Source organism: Narcine bancroftii, chromosome 1, assembly GCF_036971445.1.
Source record: "Narcine bancroftii isolate sNarBan1 chromosome 1, sNarBan1.hap1, whole genome shotgun sequence".
Lineage (NCBI taxonomy): Eukaryota > Metazoa > Chordata > Chondrichthyes > Torpediniformes > Narcinidae > Narcine > Narcine bancroftii.
In genome coordinates this window covers 71,537,966-71,556,236 of record NC_091469.1, presented here as the reverse complement: position 1 = coordinate 71,556,236, position 18,271 = coordinate 71,537,966, and the positions used below count along the sequence as shown (strand labels likewise).

At 36.0% G+C, this 18,271-nt stretch overlaps 1 protein-coding gene across 1 annotated transcript in view; it reads left to right on the top strand.

Moving 5' to 3' along the window:
- The window catches only part of ntrk2a (neurotrophic tyrosine kinase, receptor, type 2a), a 298,501-nt gene that overhangs the window by 212,030 nt on the left and 68,200 nt on the right, over positions 1–18,271 (top strand). Inside the window, exons 13-15 of the mRNA XM_069929911.1 lie at positions 5,998–6,128; positions 8,807–8,979; positions 17,048–17,288. Of these exons, the coding sequence (XP_069786012.1) occupies positions 5,998–6,128; positions 8,807–8,979; positions 17,048–17,288 (545 nt within the window). The remainder of the gene's footprint in view (positions 1–5,997; positions 6,129–8,806; positions 8,980–17,047; positions 17,289–18,271) is intronic.

Here is an 18,271-nt window from a genome sequence, read left to right as displayed (position 1 = left end):
AGATGTAGGAAAAGGATTAGAAAATGTGGAAGAACGTGTAATGGCGGTAGAAATGGAAGTGAACGACTTAAAAAGAAAATTTGAAGAAAGTGACAAAAGTTAAAGAAACACAGGAGTTGTTAGCTCAGAAGATGGATATAATGGAAAACTATAGTAGGCAAAACAATATAAAGATAGTGAGCCTTAAGGAAGATGAAGAAGGCAAAGATATGAAAGAATTTACGAAAAAGAATGGATCCCAAAAGTCCTGGGAATGTCAGAAATGCAGGAAGGAATGGAAATAGAAAGGGCACACAGAACATTAGCCCCGAAACCACAGTCACAACAAAAACCAAGATCCGTTTTGGTAAAATTTCTGAGATACACGACAAGAGAAAATATATTGGAGAAGGCAATGAATAAAATTAAAGAAGACAAAAAAACCACTGGAATACAAAGGTCAAATTTTTTTTTTCTACCTATACATAAGTTTTGAGCTCCTAAAGAAGAGGAAGGAGTTTAATGCAGCAAAATCGATCCTATAGAAGAAAGGCTACAAATTTATGTTAAGATATCCTGCAGTGCTTAAAATAGTTATCCCGGGGCAGCAAAACAGACTGTTCTTTCTTCCGGAGAAAGCACGAGAATTTGCAGAACCCCTGCAAGACAGAAAGAGAGATGAAGAGATGTAACAAGAACAAAGAACGACGACAAACTACATATAAAGAAGTAAAAATAATGTATCTTTGGCTTGGCTTCAAGGACGAAAATTTATGGAGGGGTAAATGTCCACGTCAGCTGCAAGCTCGTTTGTGGCTGATAAGTCCGATGCGGGACAGGCAGACACGGTTGCAGCGGTTGCAGGGGAAAATTGGTTGGTTGGGGTTGGGTGTTAGGTTTTTCCTCCTTTGTCTTTTGTCAGTGAGGTGGGCTCTGTGGTTTTCTTCAAAGGAGGTTGCTGCCCACCGAACTGTGAGGCGCCAAGATGTATAATAATGTATAAGTAAGAACTAAAGGAGGGAAGAAAAGGGAAGTAAGGGAGAAGGGGGTGGAAAAAAGGAGGGGTTAAAAAATAAATAAATATTATAAATAAATAAATAAATAAGAAGAAGGAAAAGAGGAGTAGCTTTGTTGTAATGTGAAGATAAAAGTATTTTCTGGAGGGGGTTGGGTGGGAGAGAATAACAGTCACTGCAAAATCAGTTGACACTTGCAAATGGGTTCGCCGTCTGAATGGAGAGGGGAGTTGTGGTTGCCCAGCAAGGGACAAGGGCTGACTCAGAAAGGGGGGGGGGAACACTTGGGGTTAAGGGAATTTTATATGTGGGAATGGTTGAAATATTTTATGTTTTAGAAGTATTGTCTTACACTGCATTCAAAAAAAGAAAACTGAGAAATGGAAAAGGGGAAAGGTGGTGGTTGTGAGAAAGCGGAAATGAGATGTAAACAAAGTATGAGATGGCCATGTTGAACTCTATGACTATAAATATTAACGAATATATAACCAAATCAAAAGGAAGAGGCTATTAAATTTACTGAAAAAAGAAAAAAATAGATATAGCATTCGTGCAGGAAACGCATCTAACTGAAGTGGAACACAAGAAATTAAGGAGAGAGTGGGTAGGGCACGTAACGGCAGCATCATATAATTCAAAAGCCAGAGGTGTAGCTATATGAATCAATGAAAATGTACCAATTAAAATATAGGAGGAAATAATAGATCCAGCAGGGAGATACATAATGTTAAAATGTCAGATATTTTCAGAACTCTGGAATTTGGTCAAAATATATGCACCTCATGAAGAGGATCAAAAGTTTATGCAAGATATTTTTTTGAAGATTGTAGATACGCAGGGGAATATATTGATAGGAGGGGACTTAAACCTTAATTTGGATTCAAAGATGGATAAAACTGGACAAAAGACTAGCAGTAAGAACAAAGTAGCCAAATTTATGGTTAACTCAATGCAAGAAATACAACTTTTGGAGATATGGAGGAGACAACACCCAAAGGAGAAGGAATACACATATTATTCAAGTTGACATAAAACATACTCAAGGATTGACCTGTTCCTGTTGTCAGCCCATATCCAAGGGAGAGTTAGGAAAATGGAATATACAGCTAGATTGTTATCTGATCACTCACCCCTGTTATTAGCAATAGAACTGGAGGACATCCCACCAAGAACATATAGATGGAGATTAAACTCCATGCTACTTAAAAGACAGGATTTTGGAGAATTTATTGAGCACCAAATTAAAATATACTTTGAAATAAATACAGAATCAGTGATAGACAAATTTATATTATGGGATGCAATGAAAGCCTTCATCAGAAGGCAGATAATAAGTTATGTAACTAAGATAAAGAAGGTCTACGATTGGGAAATAGAACAACTGGAAAGGGAAACAGCAAGTACAGAAAAAAAACTAGCAACAAGAGAAGATACAACAAAAAGAAGAGAATTGGTGGACAAAAAATAAAATAAAATAAGAAATACTACAAACGTATAAGGTGGAGAAGAACATAATGAAAATAAAGCAGAAGTATTATGAGCTAGGAGAAAAAACACACAAAATGCTGGCTTTGCAGCTTAAAACGGAACAGGCTAAAAGAACGGTATTGGCATCAAGGAAAAAGGACAAACAAATTACATTTAACCCAACAGAGATCAATGAAAACTTTAAGGAATTCTATGAACAATTATACCGAAATGAGAACGAAGAGAAAGAAGACAAAATAGATGAGTTTCTAGCTAAAATTGAACTACCGAAATTGCAAGAAGAGGAACAAAATAAATTGATAAAACCATTTGAAATAGAGGAAATACAAGATATATTAAAAAAGCTACCGAACAGTAAAACACCTGGAGAGGACTGACTCCCAATAGAATTCTATAAAACAATTAAAGAGTTACTATTTCCTCCTCTCTTGGAAGTAATGAACCAGATAGAAGAAACACAAAACATGCCAGATTCATGTAAAACAACAATAATTACAGGATTACCAAAGACAGGGAAAGATCCACTAACACCAGCATCGTATAGACCAATATCTCTACTTAACTCAGATTATAAGATAATAGCAAAACTATTAGCAAACAGATTGGCCGACTGTGTATCAAAAATAGTAAAACTAGATCAAACAGGATTTATTAAGAAAAGACGAACAACGGACAATATCTGTAAGTTCATTAACTTAATCCATGCAGTACAAGGAACTAAGATGCCAACAGTAGATGTTGCTTTAGACGCAGAGAAAGCCTTTGACAGGGTAGAATGGAATTATTTATTCAAAGTATTACAGAGGTTCAACCTACCAGAGAAATATATTAATTGGATTAAAGCATTATATAAGGGTCCAATAGCGAAGGTGACGGTAAATGTATATATATCGAACCAATTTAAATTAGGCAGGTCAACTAGACAGGGATATCCACCATCTCCCTCAATGTTCACTTTAGCAATAGAACCATTGGCAGAACTGATAAGAACAGAAAATAAAACAAAAGGGATAAAAATTAAAGAGAAGGAATATTTAACCAGTCTATTTGCAGATGGCATCACAGTATACTTAACAGAACCAGAATTATCAATAAAAGAATTACATAAGAAATTGAAAGAATATGGAGAAATATCAGGGTACAAGATCAATGCAAATAAAAGTGAGGCGATGGCAACGAATAATGCGGATTTCACAAAGTTTAAAAAAGAATCAGATTTAAATGGCAAACACAAGCAATGCAATACCTAGGTATTAGACTAGATAATAATCTAGGCCTATAAAAATTAAATTATCACTCACTAATGAAGAAATTACGAGATGACTTAGAACATTGGAAAGATTTACCACTAACACTGATAGGAAGGGTAAATTGCATTAAAATGAATATCTTCCCAAGGATACAATACCTATTTCAATCGTTACCAATTCCCTTAACAGAGAAATTCTTCAATGAGCTAAAGAAAATAATAAGGAAATTCTTATGGAAAGCGGGGAAACCGAGGACAGTGCTAGATAAATTAACAGAATGGTACAAATAAGGTGGTTTGAAGCTACCAAACTTTAAGAATTATTATAGAGCAGCACAATTAAGATATTTATCAGATTTTTATCAAACAAGGGAAAACCCAGATTGGACCAGGATAGAGGTAGATAAAATAGGGGAGAAGGTACCAGAACATATACTTTATAAGTGGGATGAAAAACTGGTGCAATATAGAAGTTCACCAGTACTGCACCATCTGCTCAACATTTGGAAGGAGGTTCACGTAGAAAGGAAAAAAACAAATTACCAACTACCAAAATTATTATTGACGCAAAATCAACTAATCCCTTTCACAATAGATAACCTTTCCTTTAGAGAATGGGAGAGAAAAGGGATTAAAAGAATAGAAAATTGTTTTTTGGGAATTAATTTATTATCATTTGAACAAATGAAGTACAAATATGGAATAACTCATGGTACAATGTTTGCATACCACCAACTGAAAACCTACTTAAAGGACAAATTGGGAAGCAGACTGAGATTACCAGAAGGAAGGAGCTTTGAATATGTGATTACAGACACAATGATAATTAAAAGATTTATAACAAACATGTACATCAAGCTGCAAGAGAAAGAAAATGATGAAATAAGCTATAAACATAAACAAAAGTGGGAACAAGATCTAAACATAAAGATAAAAAATGAAATATGGGAAAAGCTATGCTCCAGAACTATGAAAAATATAATAAACATGAGGTTACGCATGATACAATATAATTGGTTACATAGGCTATATATCACGCCCCAAAAGTTAAATAAATGGGATCCAACATTATCAGATAGATGTTTTCGCTGTAAGAAGGAAATGGGAACAACAGTACATGCAATTTGGGCATGTGAGAAAGTGAAAAAGTTTTGGGAAGATCTAAATCAGGTATTAAATAAAATCACAAAAAGCAACATAGCAAAAAATCCAGAGATCTTTCTTCTAAGTAATACAAGAAGTAAAGAATTAGACCTCAAACTGGATGAAGCATCGAAAAGATTTATTTTGATAGCCTTAGCTGTAGCAAAACAATGTATAATGTCAACTTGGACATCAGAAGAGAGCCTGATGGTACATAGAAATGAATAAATGTATTCCATTGGAAAAAATAACATATAATTTAAAAAATAAAGTCACATTATTTGAACAAATTTGGGAACCATACATGGAACACAACAGAGAGGGCCTACCGCGGACCTCCACCCCCTAAAATGATAGAATGAGAAGAAGACGAAATGAACTGACCCAGTGTGTAAAAGTAGATGACACAATTTTCTTGTTTATTTTAATTGTGTGATGACATTGTTTAATGGGTTTATTGTATATGTTGAACTTTTAATGGGTTTGGAGGGGGTTGGGAGTGAGTGAGGGAAGAGAGGGGGGAAAAAAGGGGAGAAAATGCCAATATTCAAGAGGGAAATGTTTGTGTGTATTTTGATTAATATGGTTCATAGTATGAAAAATTTTTTTAAATTTTAAAAACTTTAGAAAAGATAAATGTGTAATATGAATTCAATTACCTCATTGAGTAAATTTTACCCATTTTACACTGTCATTTGAATGTGTGTTCAATTAATTAACAAAGGAGAAGCAGAGAAAATCCTCCTTTTATGATTCTATATTTTAATCATTGAAATGGTGGAGGAAATGACAGAAATCTGGTGAAAATTGTGGCTAATTTTTAAAATTAAAATGGATTTACATTAATCTACCTAGTTACTTTATGACACAAATGAAAATGTAGCAAATGAATTTTTTATTGGGACATATATATTAAAACAAAAGTGACAATAAAATGATTCCTATGATCTTTATTGTGTATATTTTTACCAGTACAGGTATTGATGCCTTACAATTCTTCTAAGAAGTGCCTTCCACATAAGATACTGTAATTAAATGCACAACTTAAATATATTACAGGCATATTTTGAAGGATTTCAAACTGATTATTGTAATATTAACAGCAGTTATTTATTTTAACAGTTGTCCGAAATATCAAACGGCACAATATTGTACTGAAGAGGGAGTTGGGTGAAGGAGCTTTTGGCAAAGTTTTTCTCGCTGAATGTTATAACCTTTGCCCAGAAGAAGAGAAGACCCTGGTGGCAGTGAAGGTATATCACTATAGAATTTCAATTATTAATTTATAGTTTGGTCTGCAGCTCCTTGTGATGAATGCTTGTCTATCTTTCAACCTCAGTTATCTTTTTAGGGTAGCCTGTATAGGATTAATGCAATGTCAAAAGGGCATGTTACATGATCTCACCCTTGATTTAAAAGTATGGCATGGTCTCATGTGGCAATAATAGGACAGGTCGACACATCCAACTACAGAAAACATGGGAATCGGATAACAGAATGATGGAAGCCCAGTTGATTCCACTAAGTTAACTACTTCATATCTGAATATTTATCTACTAAGTGGAAATTTTTTAAAAAAGTCTCACTTACTTGCAGTATTTTTGCTTTCTGTGTGCATTTTGTCATACATTGTTCTGAATTAATGATTTACCAGCCACATTATACATTGCATCATTTTTTTTGTGTCTGGCATAGTTACTTTTTCAGTTGTATCTAACACAAAGTATTGTCCTGAAGCATTTTTAACTGCATAGCAAGATTCATTATTAGTTTAAATTGCTTTAGAATCATCTTCTTAGGAAGAATAATTTCTAATATTTTAATGCAAATTTCTGTTTGATGTGCAAATACATTTTTGCAGGAAACTAAATTATTGAGAGAACAGGAACCTCCTGCATTATGGTAACAATATAGGGTTTGAGATTAATTGCAGAATTATGAGCAGTTTTCCTCAATGAATCAAAAAGAAGCTTTGAAGAGTGTCTTGCAGGTACTGGCTTATGATATGTGCTCTATGCATCCCTGATATCACCGTTACTGCTGTGTAACCAAATTTTAGGAAACAATGTTCTAAAAATTAAGCAGTAATATGTGTGGTGTAAACAATAGGCTTATGTTCATTAGTGGCAGAGATGGTGTTCTTCAGATGAGATTCTATTATGACAGGGGTGTCAAACTCAAATTCACAGAGGGCCAAAATTAAAAACTTGGACTAAGTTGTGGGCTAAACTAAATATTTAATGAAAAATTTCAACAACATCTGCATGTTTTCTCTTCTTTCAACATATGTAATGTTAAACTTTTTCTTATTAAAATAAATGTTTAATAATAGTTTTGGTTAAACTCTTTCCAGAAGAAGCATTAACAAATGAGAAATAAAATATTCAATAAATAATATTTCTCTATAGCCTTTAAGCTCCTTTTAAATGTATTTTTTTTACAAGCCAACAAGTCAAAAAAATAACAACTTGCTTCAATGAAAATCCAATCTTTCAACTATGAACAGTCCAAAGTTAACCAAAGAAAATATTAATCCAAGCTTAGCTTGCTACACTGTGATTTACTCTGATGCACCTGGGTCTAAACCAGATACTTGGCATCTCTTCTTAGATGCAAGTTCATCAAACTCTGGGGTCAGAGTTGGTCTCCCACCTGTCTTGAAAGGTCCTGTTTTCTGTCTTTCGTTTGGCCATTTTTCGTAAGGGGTTTATTACATGTGAGTTGGGCGACAGGTCACAGATGCTAATGAAAGTAAAGAGAGGGGGTGGGGGCGATTAGCGGGATGACGGGCCGGCGCCAACGCATTTGCAAAGCATTCTGGGATTTGTAGTATTAGCTGTGCATGCGCTATACTGGCGCGGCGGCCAGTGGGCCAGCTCTAATACATATTTGATATGATCTTGCGGGCCAAATATAATTATATCACGGGCCAAATTTGGCCCGCGGGCCTGAGTTTGACATGTGTGTATTATGACATGTCCCAAAGTAACAAGCAGTTCTGGCCAACATTATGAACTCAACAGATATCATCGGTTATTCATCACATTTATGTTTAAGGGATCTTGTTGTATGGAAAGTAATTACCAAATTGATGAATGGCCATTTTACTTCCAGATAATATGCCTTTGGTGCGATGTTTCTGAAAGATGCGATTAAGCATCTCGTAACCATTCAATTTAATGTTCTCTGACACTTACCTTTTATGTTGGTTTATGGTTAATGTTTAGAAATATATTGTGCTTTAAGGATTAATTTTAAAATGCTGAACACTAAAGAATTAGTCATTAAAAAAAAGGTGGCACATTGCTTTATAATTGCTACTCTTACTCCGTTATTGTAATATTTTTGACTAATAATTATGGGCTTTATCCTTGGGTCAAATATAATTGAGTTTACATGAAGAGATTATACTCAGTAGAATCATCTGTGGTATGTGCAAATCTAGAACATTTCTTTTAGCTATCTACTTACCAGATATGTTACCCTTAGCAGACATCTATAAGAATGTATGGGATTAGTGGGTTAATTTGTCGCAAAGCTGTATCTGGGGAGTGCAGGTCTGTGGGCTGGAAGGGCCTGTTACAGTGCTGCCTCTCTAAATTAATGTAACTCAAAATGTCTATTCTTGCAAGTAGAAAGTGGTTTATGGCATTTGAGGCGTCCTTGAACTATACTGTTTACTGAGAACTAGTCTACATAAAAGTGCTAGAAAAACTCAATCGTTCAGGCAGCATTTAAAGGAATTATATAGTTCCTTGTAAAAACTGTAACACACATTTGTCAAGTCTTTCTGATAGTCAAGCGCCCATTTGTGCTGAATTCTCAAGATATGCATTTGATTGGCTGCCTCTGAATGTCCTTTTGTAATTTTAAATACAAAAACAGTGCAACATTCATTTTGTTGTAAATCCTATTATTTCAAATACCACAGACCTTGAAAGAAGCCAGTGATAATGCACGGAAGGACTTCCATCGTGAGGCAGAGCTCTTGACCAACTTGCAGCATGAGCATATTGTGACATTCTATGGTGTATGCGTGGAGGGTAACCCACTCATTATGGTATTTGAATACATGAAGCATGGAGACCTCAACAAATTTCTCAGGTTGGTTCAGATCACTGCGAGATTTTCTGTCTTATTACTGCTGAAAAAATTACTCCTATTACATACAGCAATAAACTAGTTTTGCAAATATGCAAATGAGGGGCAGGATTAGGCCACTCAGTACTCAAAGCTGCCCACCATTAATAAAATAAGGACTGATCTGATTTTAAGATCAATCCTGCAATCCTGTCAATCCATAATAATATTTCTCCCCTTTTCTTATCAAGAGTCAACCTCAAAACCTTGGTTTCTACTAACATTACAAGAAGAAAATACCAAAGATTCATAACTTCTAAGAGAAAATAATTTGCTTGATCTTTGACTGAAATGTACCATTCTTAAATAATAAATTTAAAGATTTGTGGGAAAGCTGCACAATGATATGTAATTCCAGTCAAGATAATATTTACGAGGAAGTGTGAATTTAGCTAGTTCTCATTTTTCTTTACGAAGTAGAAGGATTCCATTCAGCCATTCAGTGACTATCAGTGCGCCTTGTCAGTCCATGTTACCTTTTATTTCCATGTATCCTATTCTCCCCGTATGCTCAACCAATATGAAGCTTAAATGGTGAAACTGGGCTTAAGTGATAGCCGAAAAGGGCCTCAGTGAATTTACATAATAATTCTAATTTGTACTGAAGAGTGACCAGGCACCCGGCTAATTCATTGCTGTCATCTTTCGAGTTATTGTCAGAAAAAAACAACTTTACTCCCTTGCTTTCTACAGTCCTAATAATTAAACTGGTAACAATTCCTGATGGCTGACATTTCTAGAAGTAAAAATTGGATTATCCAAACAACCACTTCTTAATCCAATAATTTTCTCAAGCAACAGTTGGTGTGGCCCAAAGGTATGTCCCAGAATGTAATATGAGACAACACTGAAGGGAGGATGTTCTCAAGGACTGAGGAGCCAGGGGGGCACTCTTGATCTTTGTAAAGCCACAGCAAATATTTTCTGTTGAAGAAAAATTTTTGCAGTTTGGCAGTAGCTGAAGAATTCTTGTTGAGCAGGCTCAACACCTCTTTTGTTTTTTTTTCTGTGCAATTTCGGCAAGAAGAGCTAAAGAAAGAATAGAGGGTGCATTTAATGTGACTGCCAAGAATGACTGAAGAATAGTTTGACAGAATATCGAATCAGACATCTTCTAAGTCGCTGATGTTCAGGCTACTTGTCTGAATTAGATGCATTGTACCTGTTTTACACCTGTAAAATCAATTTCAATTCCTCACCCAAAAGCAAGCATATAACTATTGATTACATTAATCAAAGTAATTTTCAATCACTTTACAATTACTCTTAATCTGCATCTGGAGCTTTTCCAGAAACAATGCCTAATATTCTTTCATAAAACACCCACATGCTCTTACAATTAGTGAAATGTATTACAATCCAAGTTGTGTCAAAGTATGAAAGATACAAACTTAATATTTCAATAATTATAATATACCAGAATATTCTCCATAAACAATGCATAAATTCACACTGAGGGTGCACATTCAAGTTAAAACTTCCACTGGAGCATCATTATGTGGTATTCAACAATAGAGCTAAACAAATGTGAAATTCTGATTGGATTTTGTGTATCTGTGAAGACTGATATGAGTGAGGCCAATTTTTAAGGGCAAATTAAAAGGATTCTTTCCTTCAACAGAGAGAAATAACTAATGGACATGGAGTTTTTTTTTTAAAACTGCACTTGTTGGAAGCTAAACAAACTCTGCTGAAGTAATTCAATGGGTCTACAGCAACATTGGAAGAAAAAGAACGGCCAATGTTTTGAGTCAAGACTTGATAAGAATTTTGTCTTGACCCATCGACCATTCTTGCTGCTTGACCTGCTAAGTTCTTCCAGCAGAGTTTGTTTAGCTTCAGCTGCAGTCTCTTGGTGAGTCTGCAATTGTTGAGAAATCTGAAATAAAAACAGAAAATGGCCAAAAGATCCTGCAGGTTAGGCAGCATCAGTGAGACGAGAATCAGAGTAAATAATTACTGTTTTTCTTTAAGCAGATCTTCCCTGATACAGAATATTTCCTAGATTTTCTGCTTTTACTAAGGGACATAGTCTTAATAGAGGGATAAGTAGAGAGTTGAGGGAAATCAATTTCATCCAAGCCAAAAGGATCTGAAACTCCAGCCTGAAATCTTCATCATATTTATAAAAGACATGGACAAGTAGGTGAAGAGCCAAAGCCTCTGGGGTTATAAACTAGGAGCTGGGAAATGAGATTAACCTACTCTTTTTCTGGTGGCATGAGTACATAATTGGGTGAATGACCTTGTTCTATTTGAAGTTTTTCCTTGTTATACCTTTGCCAGCTATAATTTAAGGAAACCCCTGCCCATTCACTCCCACAGAAACAAAAAGTGGGAGGATCATTTTTATTGAACAATTTAAATTTTGAATACAATTTGTTTCCTTTGAACTTTCTATAATGTGTCTAATCTATCGGAAACTGCAGGATGTAAGTAGGATGCTATTTTTAACAGATGTTTCTCATAAATATTAAAACATATGTTTCTTGACAATGAAATAATGTGAGCCAGTTGTTTCCACAGAACCAGTCTGCTCCTAATCTCATCTGTTTTGAATCAACCATAGCTAAAAGAATTGACAGTTAAATAGTGTGGTACAGATTCATAAGGGCTCCAAACTTAAGATTAAGAGAGATGCTAAGTTTCTACTGCACTCCATAATCACATTTAAAGAAAGTCAAGTTTTTTGGCATTGCTTTATTTTACTGGAGGTAATGCAATAGTATGGTTGCGGAGGTCAGGATGATGGTTTTGGCAATTGGTAGGAAGACAAGCCAATGAACAAATATAGGAGATATTTCTTCATGCCTCACAATAGAAGCAAAAAACTTCATTCAACCAAAAACAATGACTAATTGTAAATCAGAGACTGAGAAATTGTTGCAGCTTATTCATAGGTGGAGGAGGTTCAATGGGAGAAAGGGCATCATAGAAGCCATCTCCTTTCTAAGACATTTCGCTTGTTCAAACCTCTGAATTGTCCTGACAAACATCAGGTGGGAGTACATCAGTAGCAAGACTGATGGAACATAAGCAGATTATGGCCATAACAGCTCAATGCACAGACACTCTCAGGAGAGAGGTGGAATTTGAAGTTGATACAGAGAGCACAAAGGAGGAGTGCAGATATTATGGATAGCTAACAGTCTGCAGTCTATGGAGTTAAAGAGAGCTAAGATTTTGGAGGAATGTTAAATTAAGAATGATAATTATAAGACTGAAGCAGCCATTCTTGATGTTTTTCCTAATGGCATGACCCCTTTAGGTCTCTGCTCAAAGCTTATAGACACTCTTTCACTGTAAAGCAGTTGTTTAGTTGGTTTCTTTCATACTTCTCTCCTACTGATTACATAAAAACAGAAAAAAAATATTTTTTTCATTTAAGTCCATGCCCCCCCCCCTTTAAATGTGCTGTGTCCCCCATTAAGAATGACTGGACTAAAGGATTCAGAGTCAACATAGAACAGTAAACAGAGAAATTATTAGTCAATGGTACAATGTTCAATTTAGGAATGGAACAGCAGAATTTGAATAATGAAATTTTCTGAGTGTAAAACAAGGGAAGTCCACAAGAGTGAACAGAAATGATCAACTCTAGGTGTGGAAAAGTTTAACAGTAGATGAACTGAATCAGGGTCGGAATCAGTGGTAGCTGCAAGTGATGTGTGGACATAGATCATCTTGGTTAAAGCACAACGATTACAATTTTAATTTCCTACAGTTATCTAGGAAAGCAATGGATCCAGTGACCAGTGGATAGATTTGCCTTGCAGTATGAGGGCAATCATTTTGACCTCCCTTAAGTTTACTTGCAGGGACATTTCTTCCTACAGGGAAGCTGTCAATCAATTGAGAAATAATGTTCAAGAATGTGATAGTGAGATAGAAATGGGGGTTGTAAGTCTACATGTGGAAACTGATATTGCATTTGGGAATGATGTTACCACGGAGCAGCATGTAGATGAGTAGTAGTACAAAGTAGTGTTTAGAAAAATATTTTGCAGGACACCACTGAGATTTGAACAATGTGATGGTACAGTCTGCTGAGAGCTAAAACAATTGTGATTTTGTTATACTGCAGAGCAGGCTCAAGGGGCGTATGGCTCTACAGTTGTATAACAGTGACTGTCATAACCTTAGACAAAGTATTTTATTCTATACTGGATTAAGTAAGTATAGAAATAGATAATAAACAGGAGATAGAGATTAAACAGCAGTGAGATTGATCTGCCAGGACAACAGGAAATTCAGTTTTTCTGGTGAACCCACCAGATATCAATAGTTGATCAAATGTTGGAAGAGGTGCTGAGATCTGGAGAAGGTTAGAATTTGGGAAAAGATTGGAAAAAAAAGTTTGGCCTCGGTAGATTTTTTTTTGAGAATAGATCTACTAAGGGAATAAGATCAATTATAAGGAGAGAGTCTAACATTTGGAGGGGGACAAAGTGAGGAGGGGGGTCATATATTGGAAGGAGGGCAAACAAATTGAGGAGGGTGGATATCAAGAGGGAAATGGGTACGAGAGAGTGACATACATCAGGGGAGTTTCAGACATTGTAAAATAAATGAATATGGGATGGGATCCTTCAGATACAGGAGACTGCAGATGTTCAAATCTGAAACTGCACACAATCTGCTGCAGAACTCAATGGGTCGAGCAGCATCAGTGGGAGCACATTCTGGGCTGGAGCTCTGTATCAAGACTGGGAATTCAGAGAGAAGGAAGCCAGAGGAGGACAGGGTTCATTGTGGGTGTGGTAGACTAGGGAGAGACGAAGTATGTCCGATGGGGTATGGAGGAAAAAAGAGGCAACTCATTATCTGAAGTTAGAGAATTCTATATTCATACTATTGGGAGAAACAAAACTGTTTCTCTTGTTTACATTGGGCCTCACCCTGGCAGTGGAGAAGGCCCAGCACAGACAGGTTAGTGTGGGAACAGGGAGGAGAGTTGAAATGGCATGAAGCCAAGAGCTCAGGATTGCCATTGTGTGCAGACCTTAGAAGCTTTATGAAACAGTCACTTTTTGCACTTGTTCTCTCTGATGTAGAGGAGGCCACATCAGGAGCACTGAGTGCCGTGGATGAGTTTTGAGGAGGTGCATGTGAATCTTTGCCTTATGTAGAAGAGGTAAGAGGAAGTTTTACACTTTCTGTAGTTGTAGTTTTACACTTCCTAGTGTTAGCAGTCACTGAGAGGTGTGTGGGAGGGATGAACAGACAAGGGAGTCATTGGGGGGGGGGAATCCCTCTGAGTGATCCCTCTGGAAGATGGAAAGATGTAGGGAGGGGGAGGTTTGTCTCATAGTGAAGATTAGTTGCAGCTGGCAGAAATGATGGAGGATGATGTGCTGAATACTGAGGCTGATGGGATGAAAGGTAAGGACAAGAAGAACCTTATTTCTGTTCTGTTTTGAAGGGGGTAGGACGTTTAAGAATAGAACAGAGGAATAGAGGCAATGCAGGAGATGGCTTTAACTACAGTAGTGGGGAAGTCACACTGCATGACAGGAGGTGGAAATGAGGATTCTGGGACTGTAGATATTTCTTTTTAGGGTAATGAATTGTTCAGTCTGATTGTAGGGTGGTTCAAAGCCTCCTGACATTCAAACTGTTCTGGAAGAAGATATTCCATTTAGCTGTTCTAGTTTTTCACTATCCAGGAAACCAGATCAGCCAGGCAGGCTAATATTTTCAGTAGAAGCAAAATGTAAGGGATACACATCTTTTACACCCACAATCCCACCTCACTCACACTACACCTTGCCAATAATATGCATTTAAAATTATTCATTTAAAATATATTGGTATGTCCAATTGTTTTGTTAACAATATTCTTGATACCTGAGATGTGTAACAGTTATGACCAAATGGTCAACTGTATCAAAAGCTTTCTGTCTTTATCATTTGACTAAAAGGCCAATGACATGGTTGTGCGATTGGGTTGGATCTTTTACCATTTGCCTACATGAAGAAACTGAAAAAAAAATGCAATATGGTTGTTTGAAGCCTCATATATATTTATACATAAAAGAAAAGGAAGTCTAAAGGGTAGGTGCTAATGGATTAGCTTTATCACTGTTACCTCATAGGCTCCAGTTAATAGAGTACTTTACACCAATATAATCCACAATGATATGAATAGCCAAAATATATACCAATCCAAATACTGTTGATTCCGACACTAGCTCTCGCACTGAAACTCACACTGGAATTGGCATTGCAACGAGAACTGGACCCATCCTCCACAACAATGTTGACTGGCTTTCAGAAATGTGCACGTGATTAAATGCATTTTGCTGCAGGGAGAATGGAATGCAGAGAGTCAATTCGGAAAATGAGTTTTATCGAGCAGGATGACCATCCTAGTGAAGCTGGACAATATAATACATTCTTTACTTCTATATTATTAGCTGAAGACATGTTGTCTCTGTGGAAATGAATTATTCATGATAATTATTATGTTTGCTTTCCTTACTATAAAACTGATAATAAACTCTGACCCAGTGTGTTGCCAGAAAAATGAAGAAAGACATAAAGCAAAAGATTGGGTCACCAGGGAATGTTACCTAGTTTAGTGGATAAGGAGTAATCTGTCTACTTTGAAAAAGTAAGATGCACAGATTGGTCAAGAGAATAACTGACTTCATAGACTGGAACATATGGTTTTAGTATTTTATATTTTTCCATTGTTGCTTATTCTTTTGGGTGTTGCTCCCTTAGCTCTACATTGTCTGATCAAGTAAACACTGAATCCAGTTCCAATTGAAATGGATGAGGCAGTCCTTTGAGGTAGCTATATAATCTCTACACCTGACAGTTTCATTCCAAGGCTCCCCCTGCAGGAAATTCAACAAATTTCACTAATGCTAATTGAAGAAATATTAAACAGGTGTGGTAGTTTCTTATCTACATTATTTTTTATTCATATTATTTTAATTTGTATTGTGGTTTCCAGTGCATTGAATTGATTTTGGATATTAGTCACAGTTGCAAACACAGCAGTTAGCTGTGCATGCTAAATCTCACAAGCAACAATGAGCTAACTCTCCTAAGAAATCTGTTTAAGTAATGTTGATTAAACGATAAATATTGGTTAAGGTATCAAGAGAACTTTGTCCTCCTTTGGAAAGTGCCTTGGGAAGTTAATGACCCATTGAAGAACAGAGGGAGCCTCAGTTTAGATATATTTTTCCAAAAAGGCTCTCATTTAACATCATGACTTTGCTTCGAGTTGTATGCTTACAGCTGAAGACTTTCCATTTACCCTTAAGTTCATAGTCAGTGATTTGTTCTTCATTGTGGAATGTTAGCTCATTGAACAATATAAGAATCAAATACATTTTAAGTAGTCTTCCCAAGAGCCAAAAAGATATGAAAAGAAGGTACGTGATGAGTCAGGCAGTCCAAGTGCAATCATGATCCTCAGAAGATGGAAAAAATAGGCTAGAAATTATTATTGCTATGTGAATATGTAATTTAAGCACAAAATAATGAAAAACAGATATTTTCAAAAGTATATGCATATATTCTGTTGTATTCTTATGCAATTTGAAATGTCAAACAGAATAATGTTTTTTTTATAAACAATCTACTGAGATATATTCAAAAGCTGATTCTCAATTTTTGGAATTGCCTGTATTGTGAATAAAATAGTATTTATTTTATACTATAGATTTCATTCTCAAAGTGAACTTGCAGAGTTATTTAATAGTACACAACTTTTCAAATTGAAATTTTTGTGCTAGTGCATCCCAGGGCTACAAATCAAATTGCTTAGATCAAATGCGAAATTATGATAATTATACTGCAATCACAATTATTTTCAATTATTGCCTAAGACTCAGAATTTTCCATGACCTGCACTTCAATAATGGTTTAGGTTTGATTCTTGTCTTGCTACGTGCACATGAGGGACAGAAAACGTACAGTTGTGCTCAAGAACACAGATGAACAATTACAATGAAAGGGTACCATCAATACTACATTTTACTTTGTCAATACTAATTTAGCTTTGTTGAACCTTTAGGTCCCATGGACCTGATGCCATATTCCTTAGTGATGGCCAGTGTAACAGAATGGCAGAGTTGACCCAGTCGCAGATGCTACATATTGCCATGCAGATAGCAGCTGGGATGGTATACCTCGCATCACAGCACTTTGTTCACCGTGACCTGGCTACTAGGAATTGCCTGGTGGGGGAAAATTTGCTGGTGAAGATTGGAGATTTTGGCATGTCTCGGGATGTATACAGCACAGACTACTATAGGGTAAGTGGAAACAGTGATTTGACGGCAACATTTCAATGATATTTTAATTGTGAAACTATATTAATATTATAAATGGATTATTTAACAGGAAATGTTCTGGTACATTTAATCACCACTGTAATTCAGTAGCATTATTCTTGGTGTAGTAAGAACAATATACTGTATGTAACATGCTGAGAAAAGCAGTTTGAAGAGCAGATCATGGAGAAATAACTTATCTTGTGCCAGGCCATTCAGGGCTGCAATTGGGAAGCTGTACTTCGCACAAAGATTTTTGGAAATCTGGAATTCTCTCCCCAAAAATTAACAGAGAAAGGTATGAAGTCCTGAAGAACTGCACAATTAGACAAAGTTTTGATACATTTCAGTTCTGATTTTCTCTGATATACTTAAACAGCCAAACATTTGTTTTAATTACAATGTTTAAGTCCCATCATACTGGAGCTTGTTATATATCTCAAAGTTGCTCATCGTGAACAAAATAATGTCTGAATGGCTTGCGTGACCGCCGCTCCCACCCCGACACAACGATAAGTTGCCTGTGAATCAATCTCTTTTAATAATTCCTCTGACTCGGGACTGAATTAACCAGCCAGACAATCAGACAATCCACTTGGAACTCTATTGTTTAATGCAAGGCACATTGAAAATACTCAGCTGAATATGATAGGACCACCTAGGATGTTTTCAAATTAAAATGCTGGTGCATCCAATTGCTGTTATTTTCTCGTTTGATGGATGAGAGTGATGTCATAAAGAATAAAAGTTTTGAAAAGTCTGCCCCTTAACTTCAAAAATTTCTATAATAATTACCTCTAACAAACTTCTGATTTGGGGTCTCAATTTTGTTTCTTTCTGACATCACATACTCAACCAAATCTAGCATTAAAACAACAAAGTACTGTCAGTGCTGGAAACTTTAAATAAAAAGAGATGTTGGAAGTACTCAGAGACTCTCTAGGAAAATCTATAAAGTTCAAAAT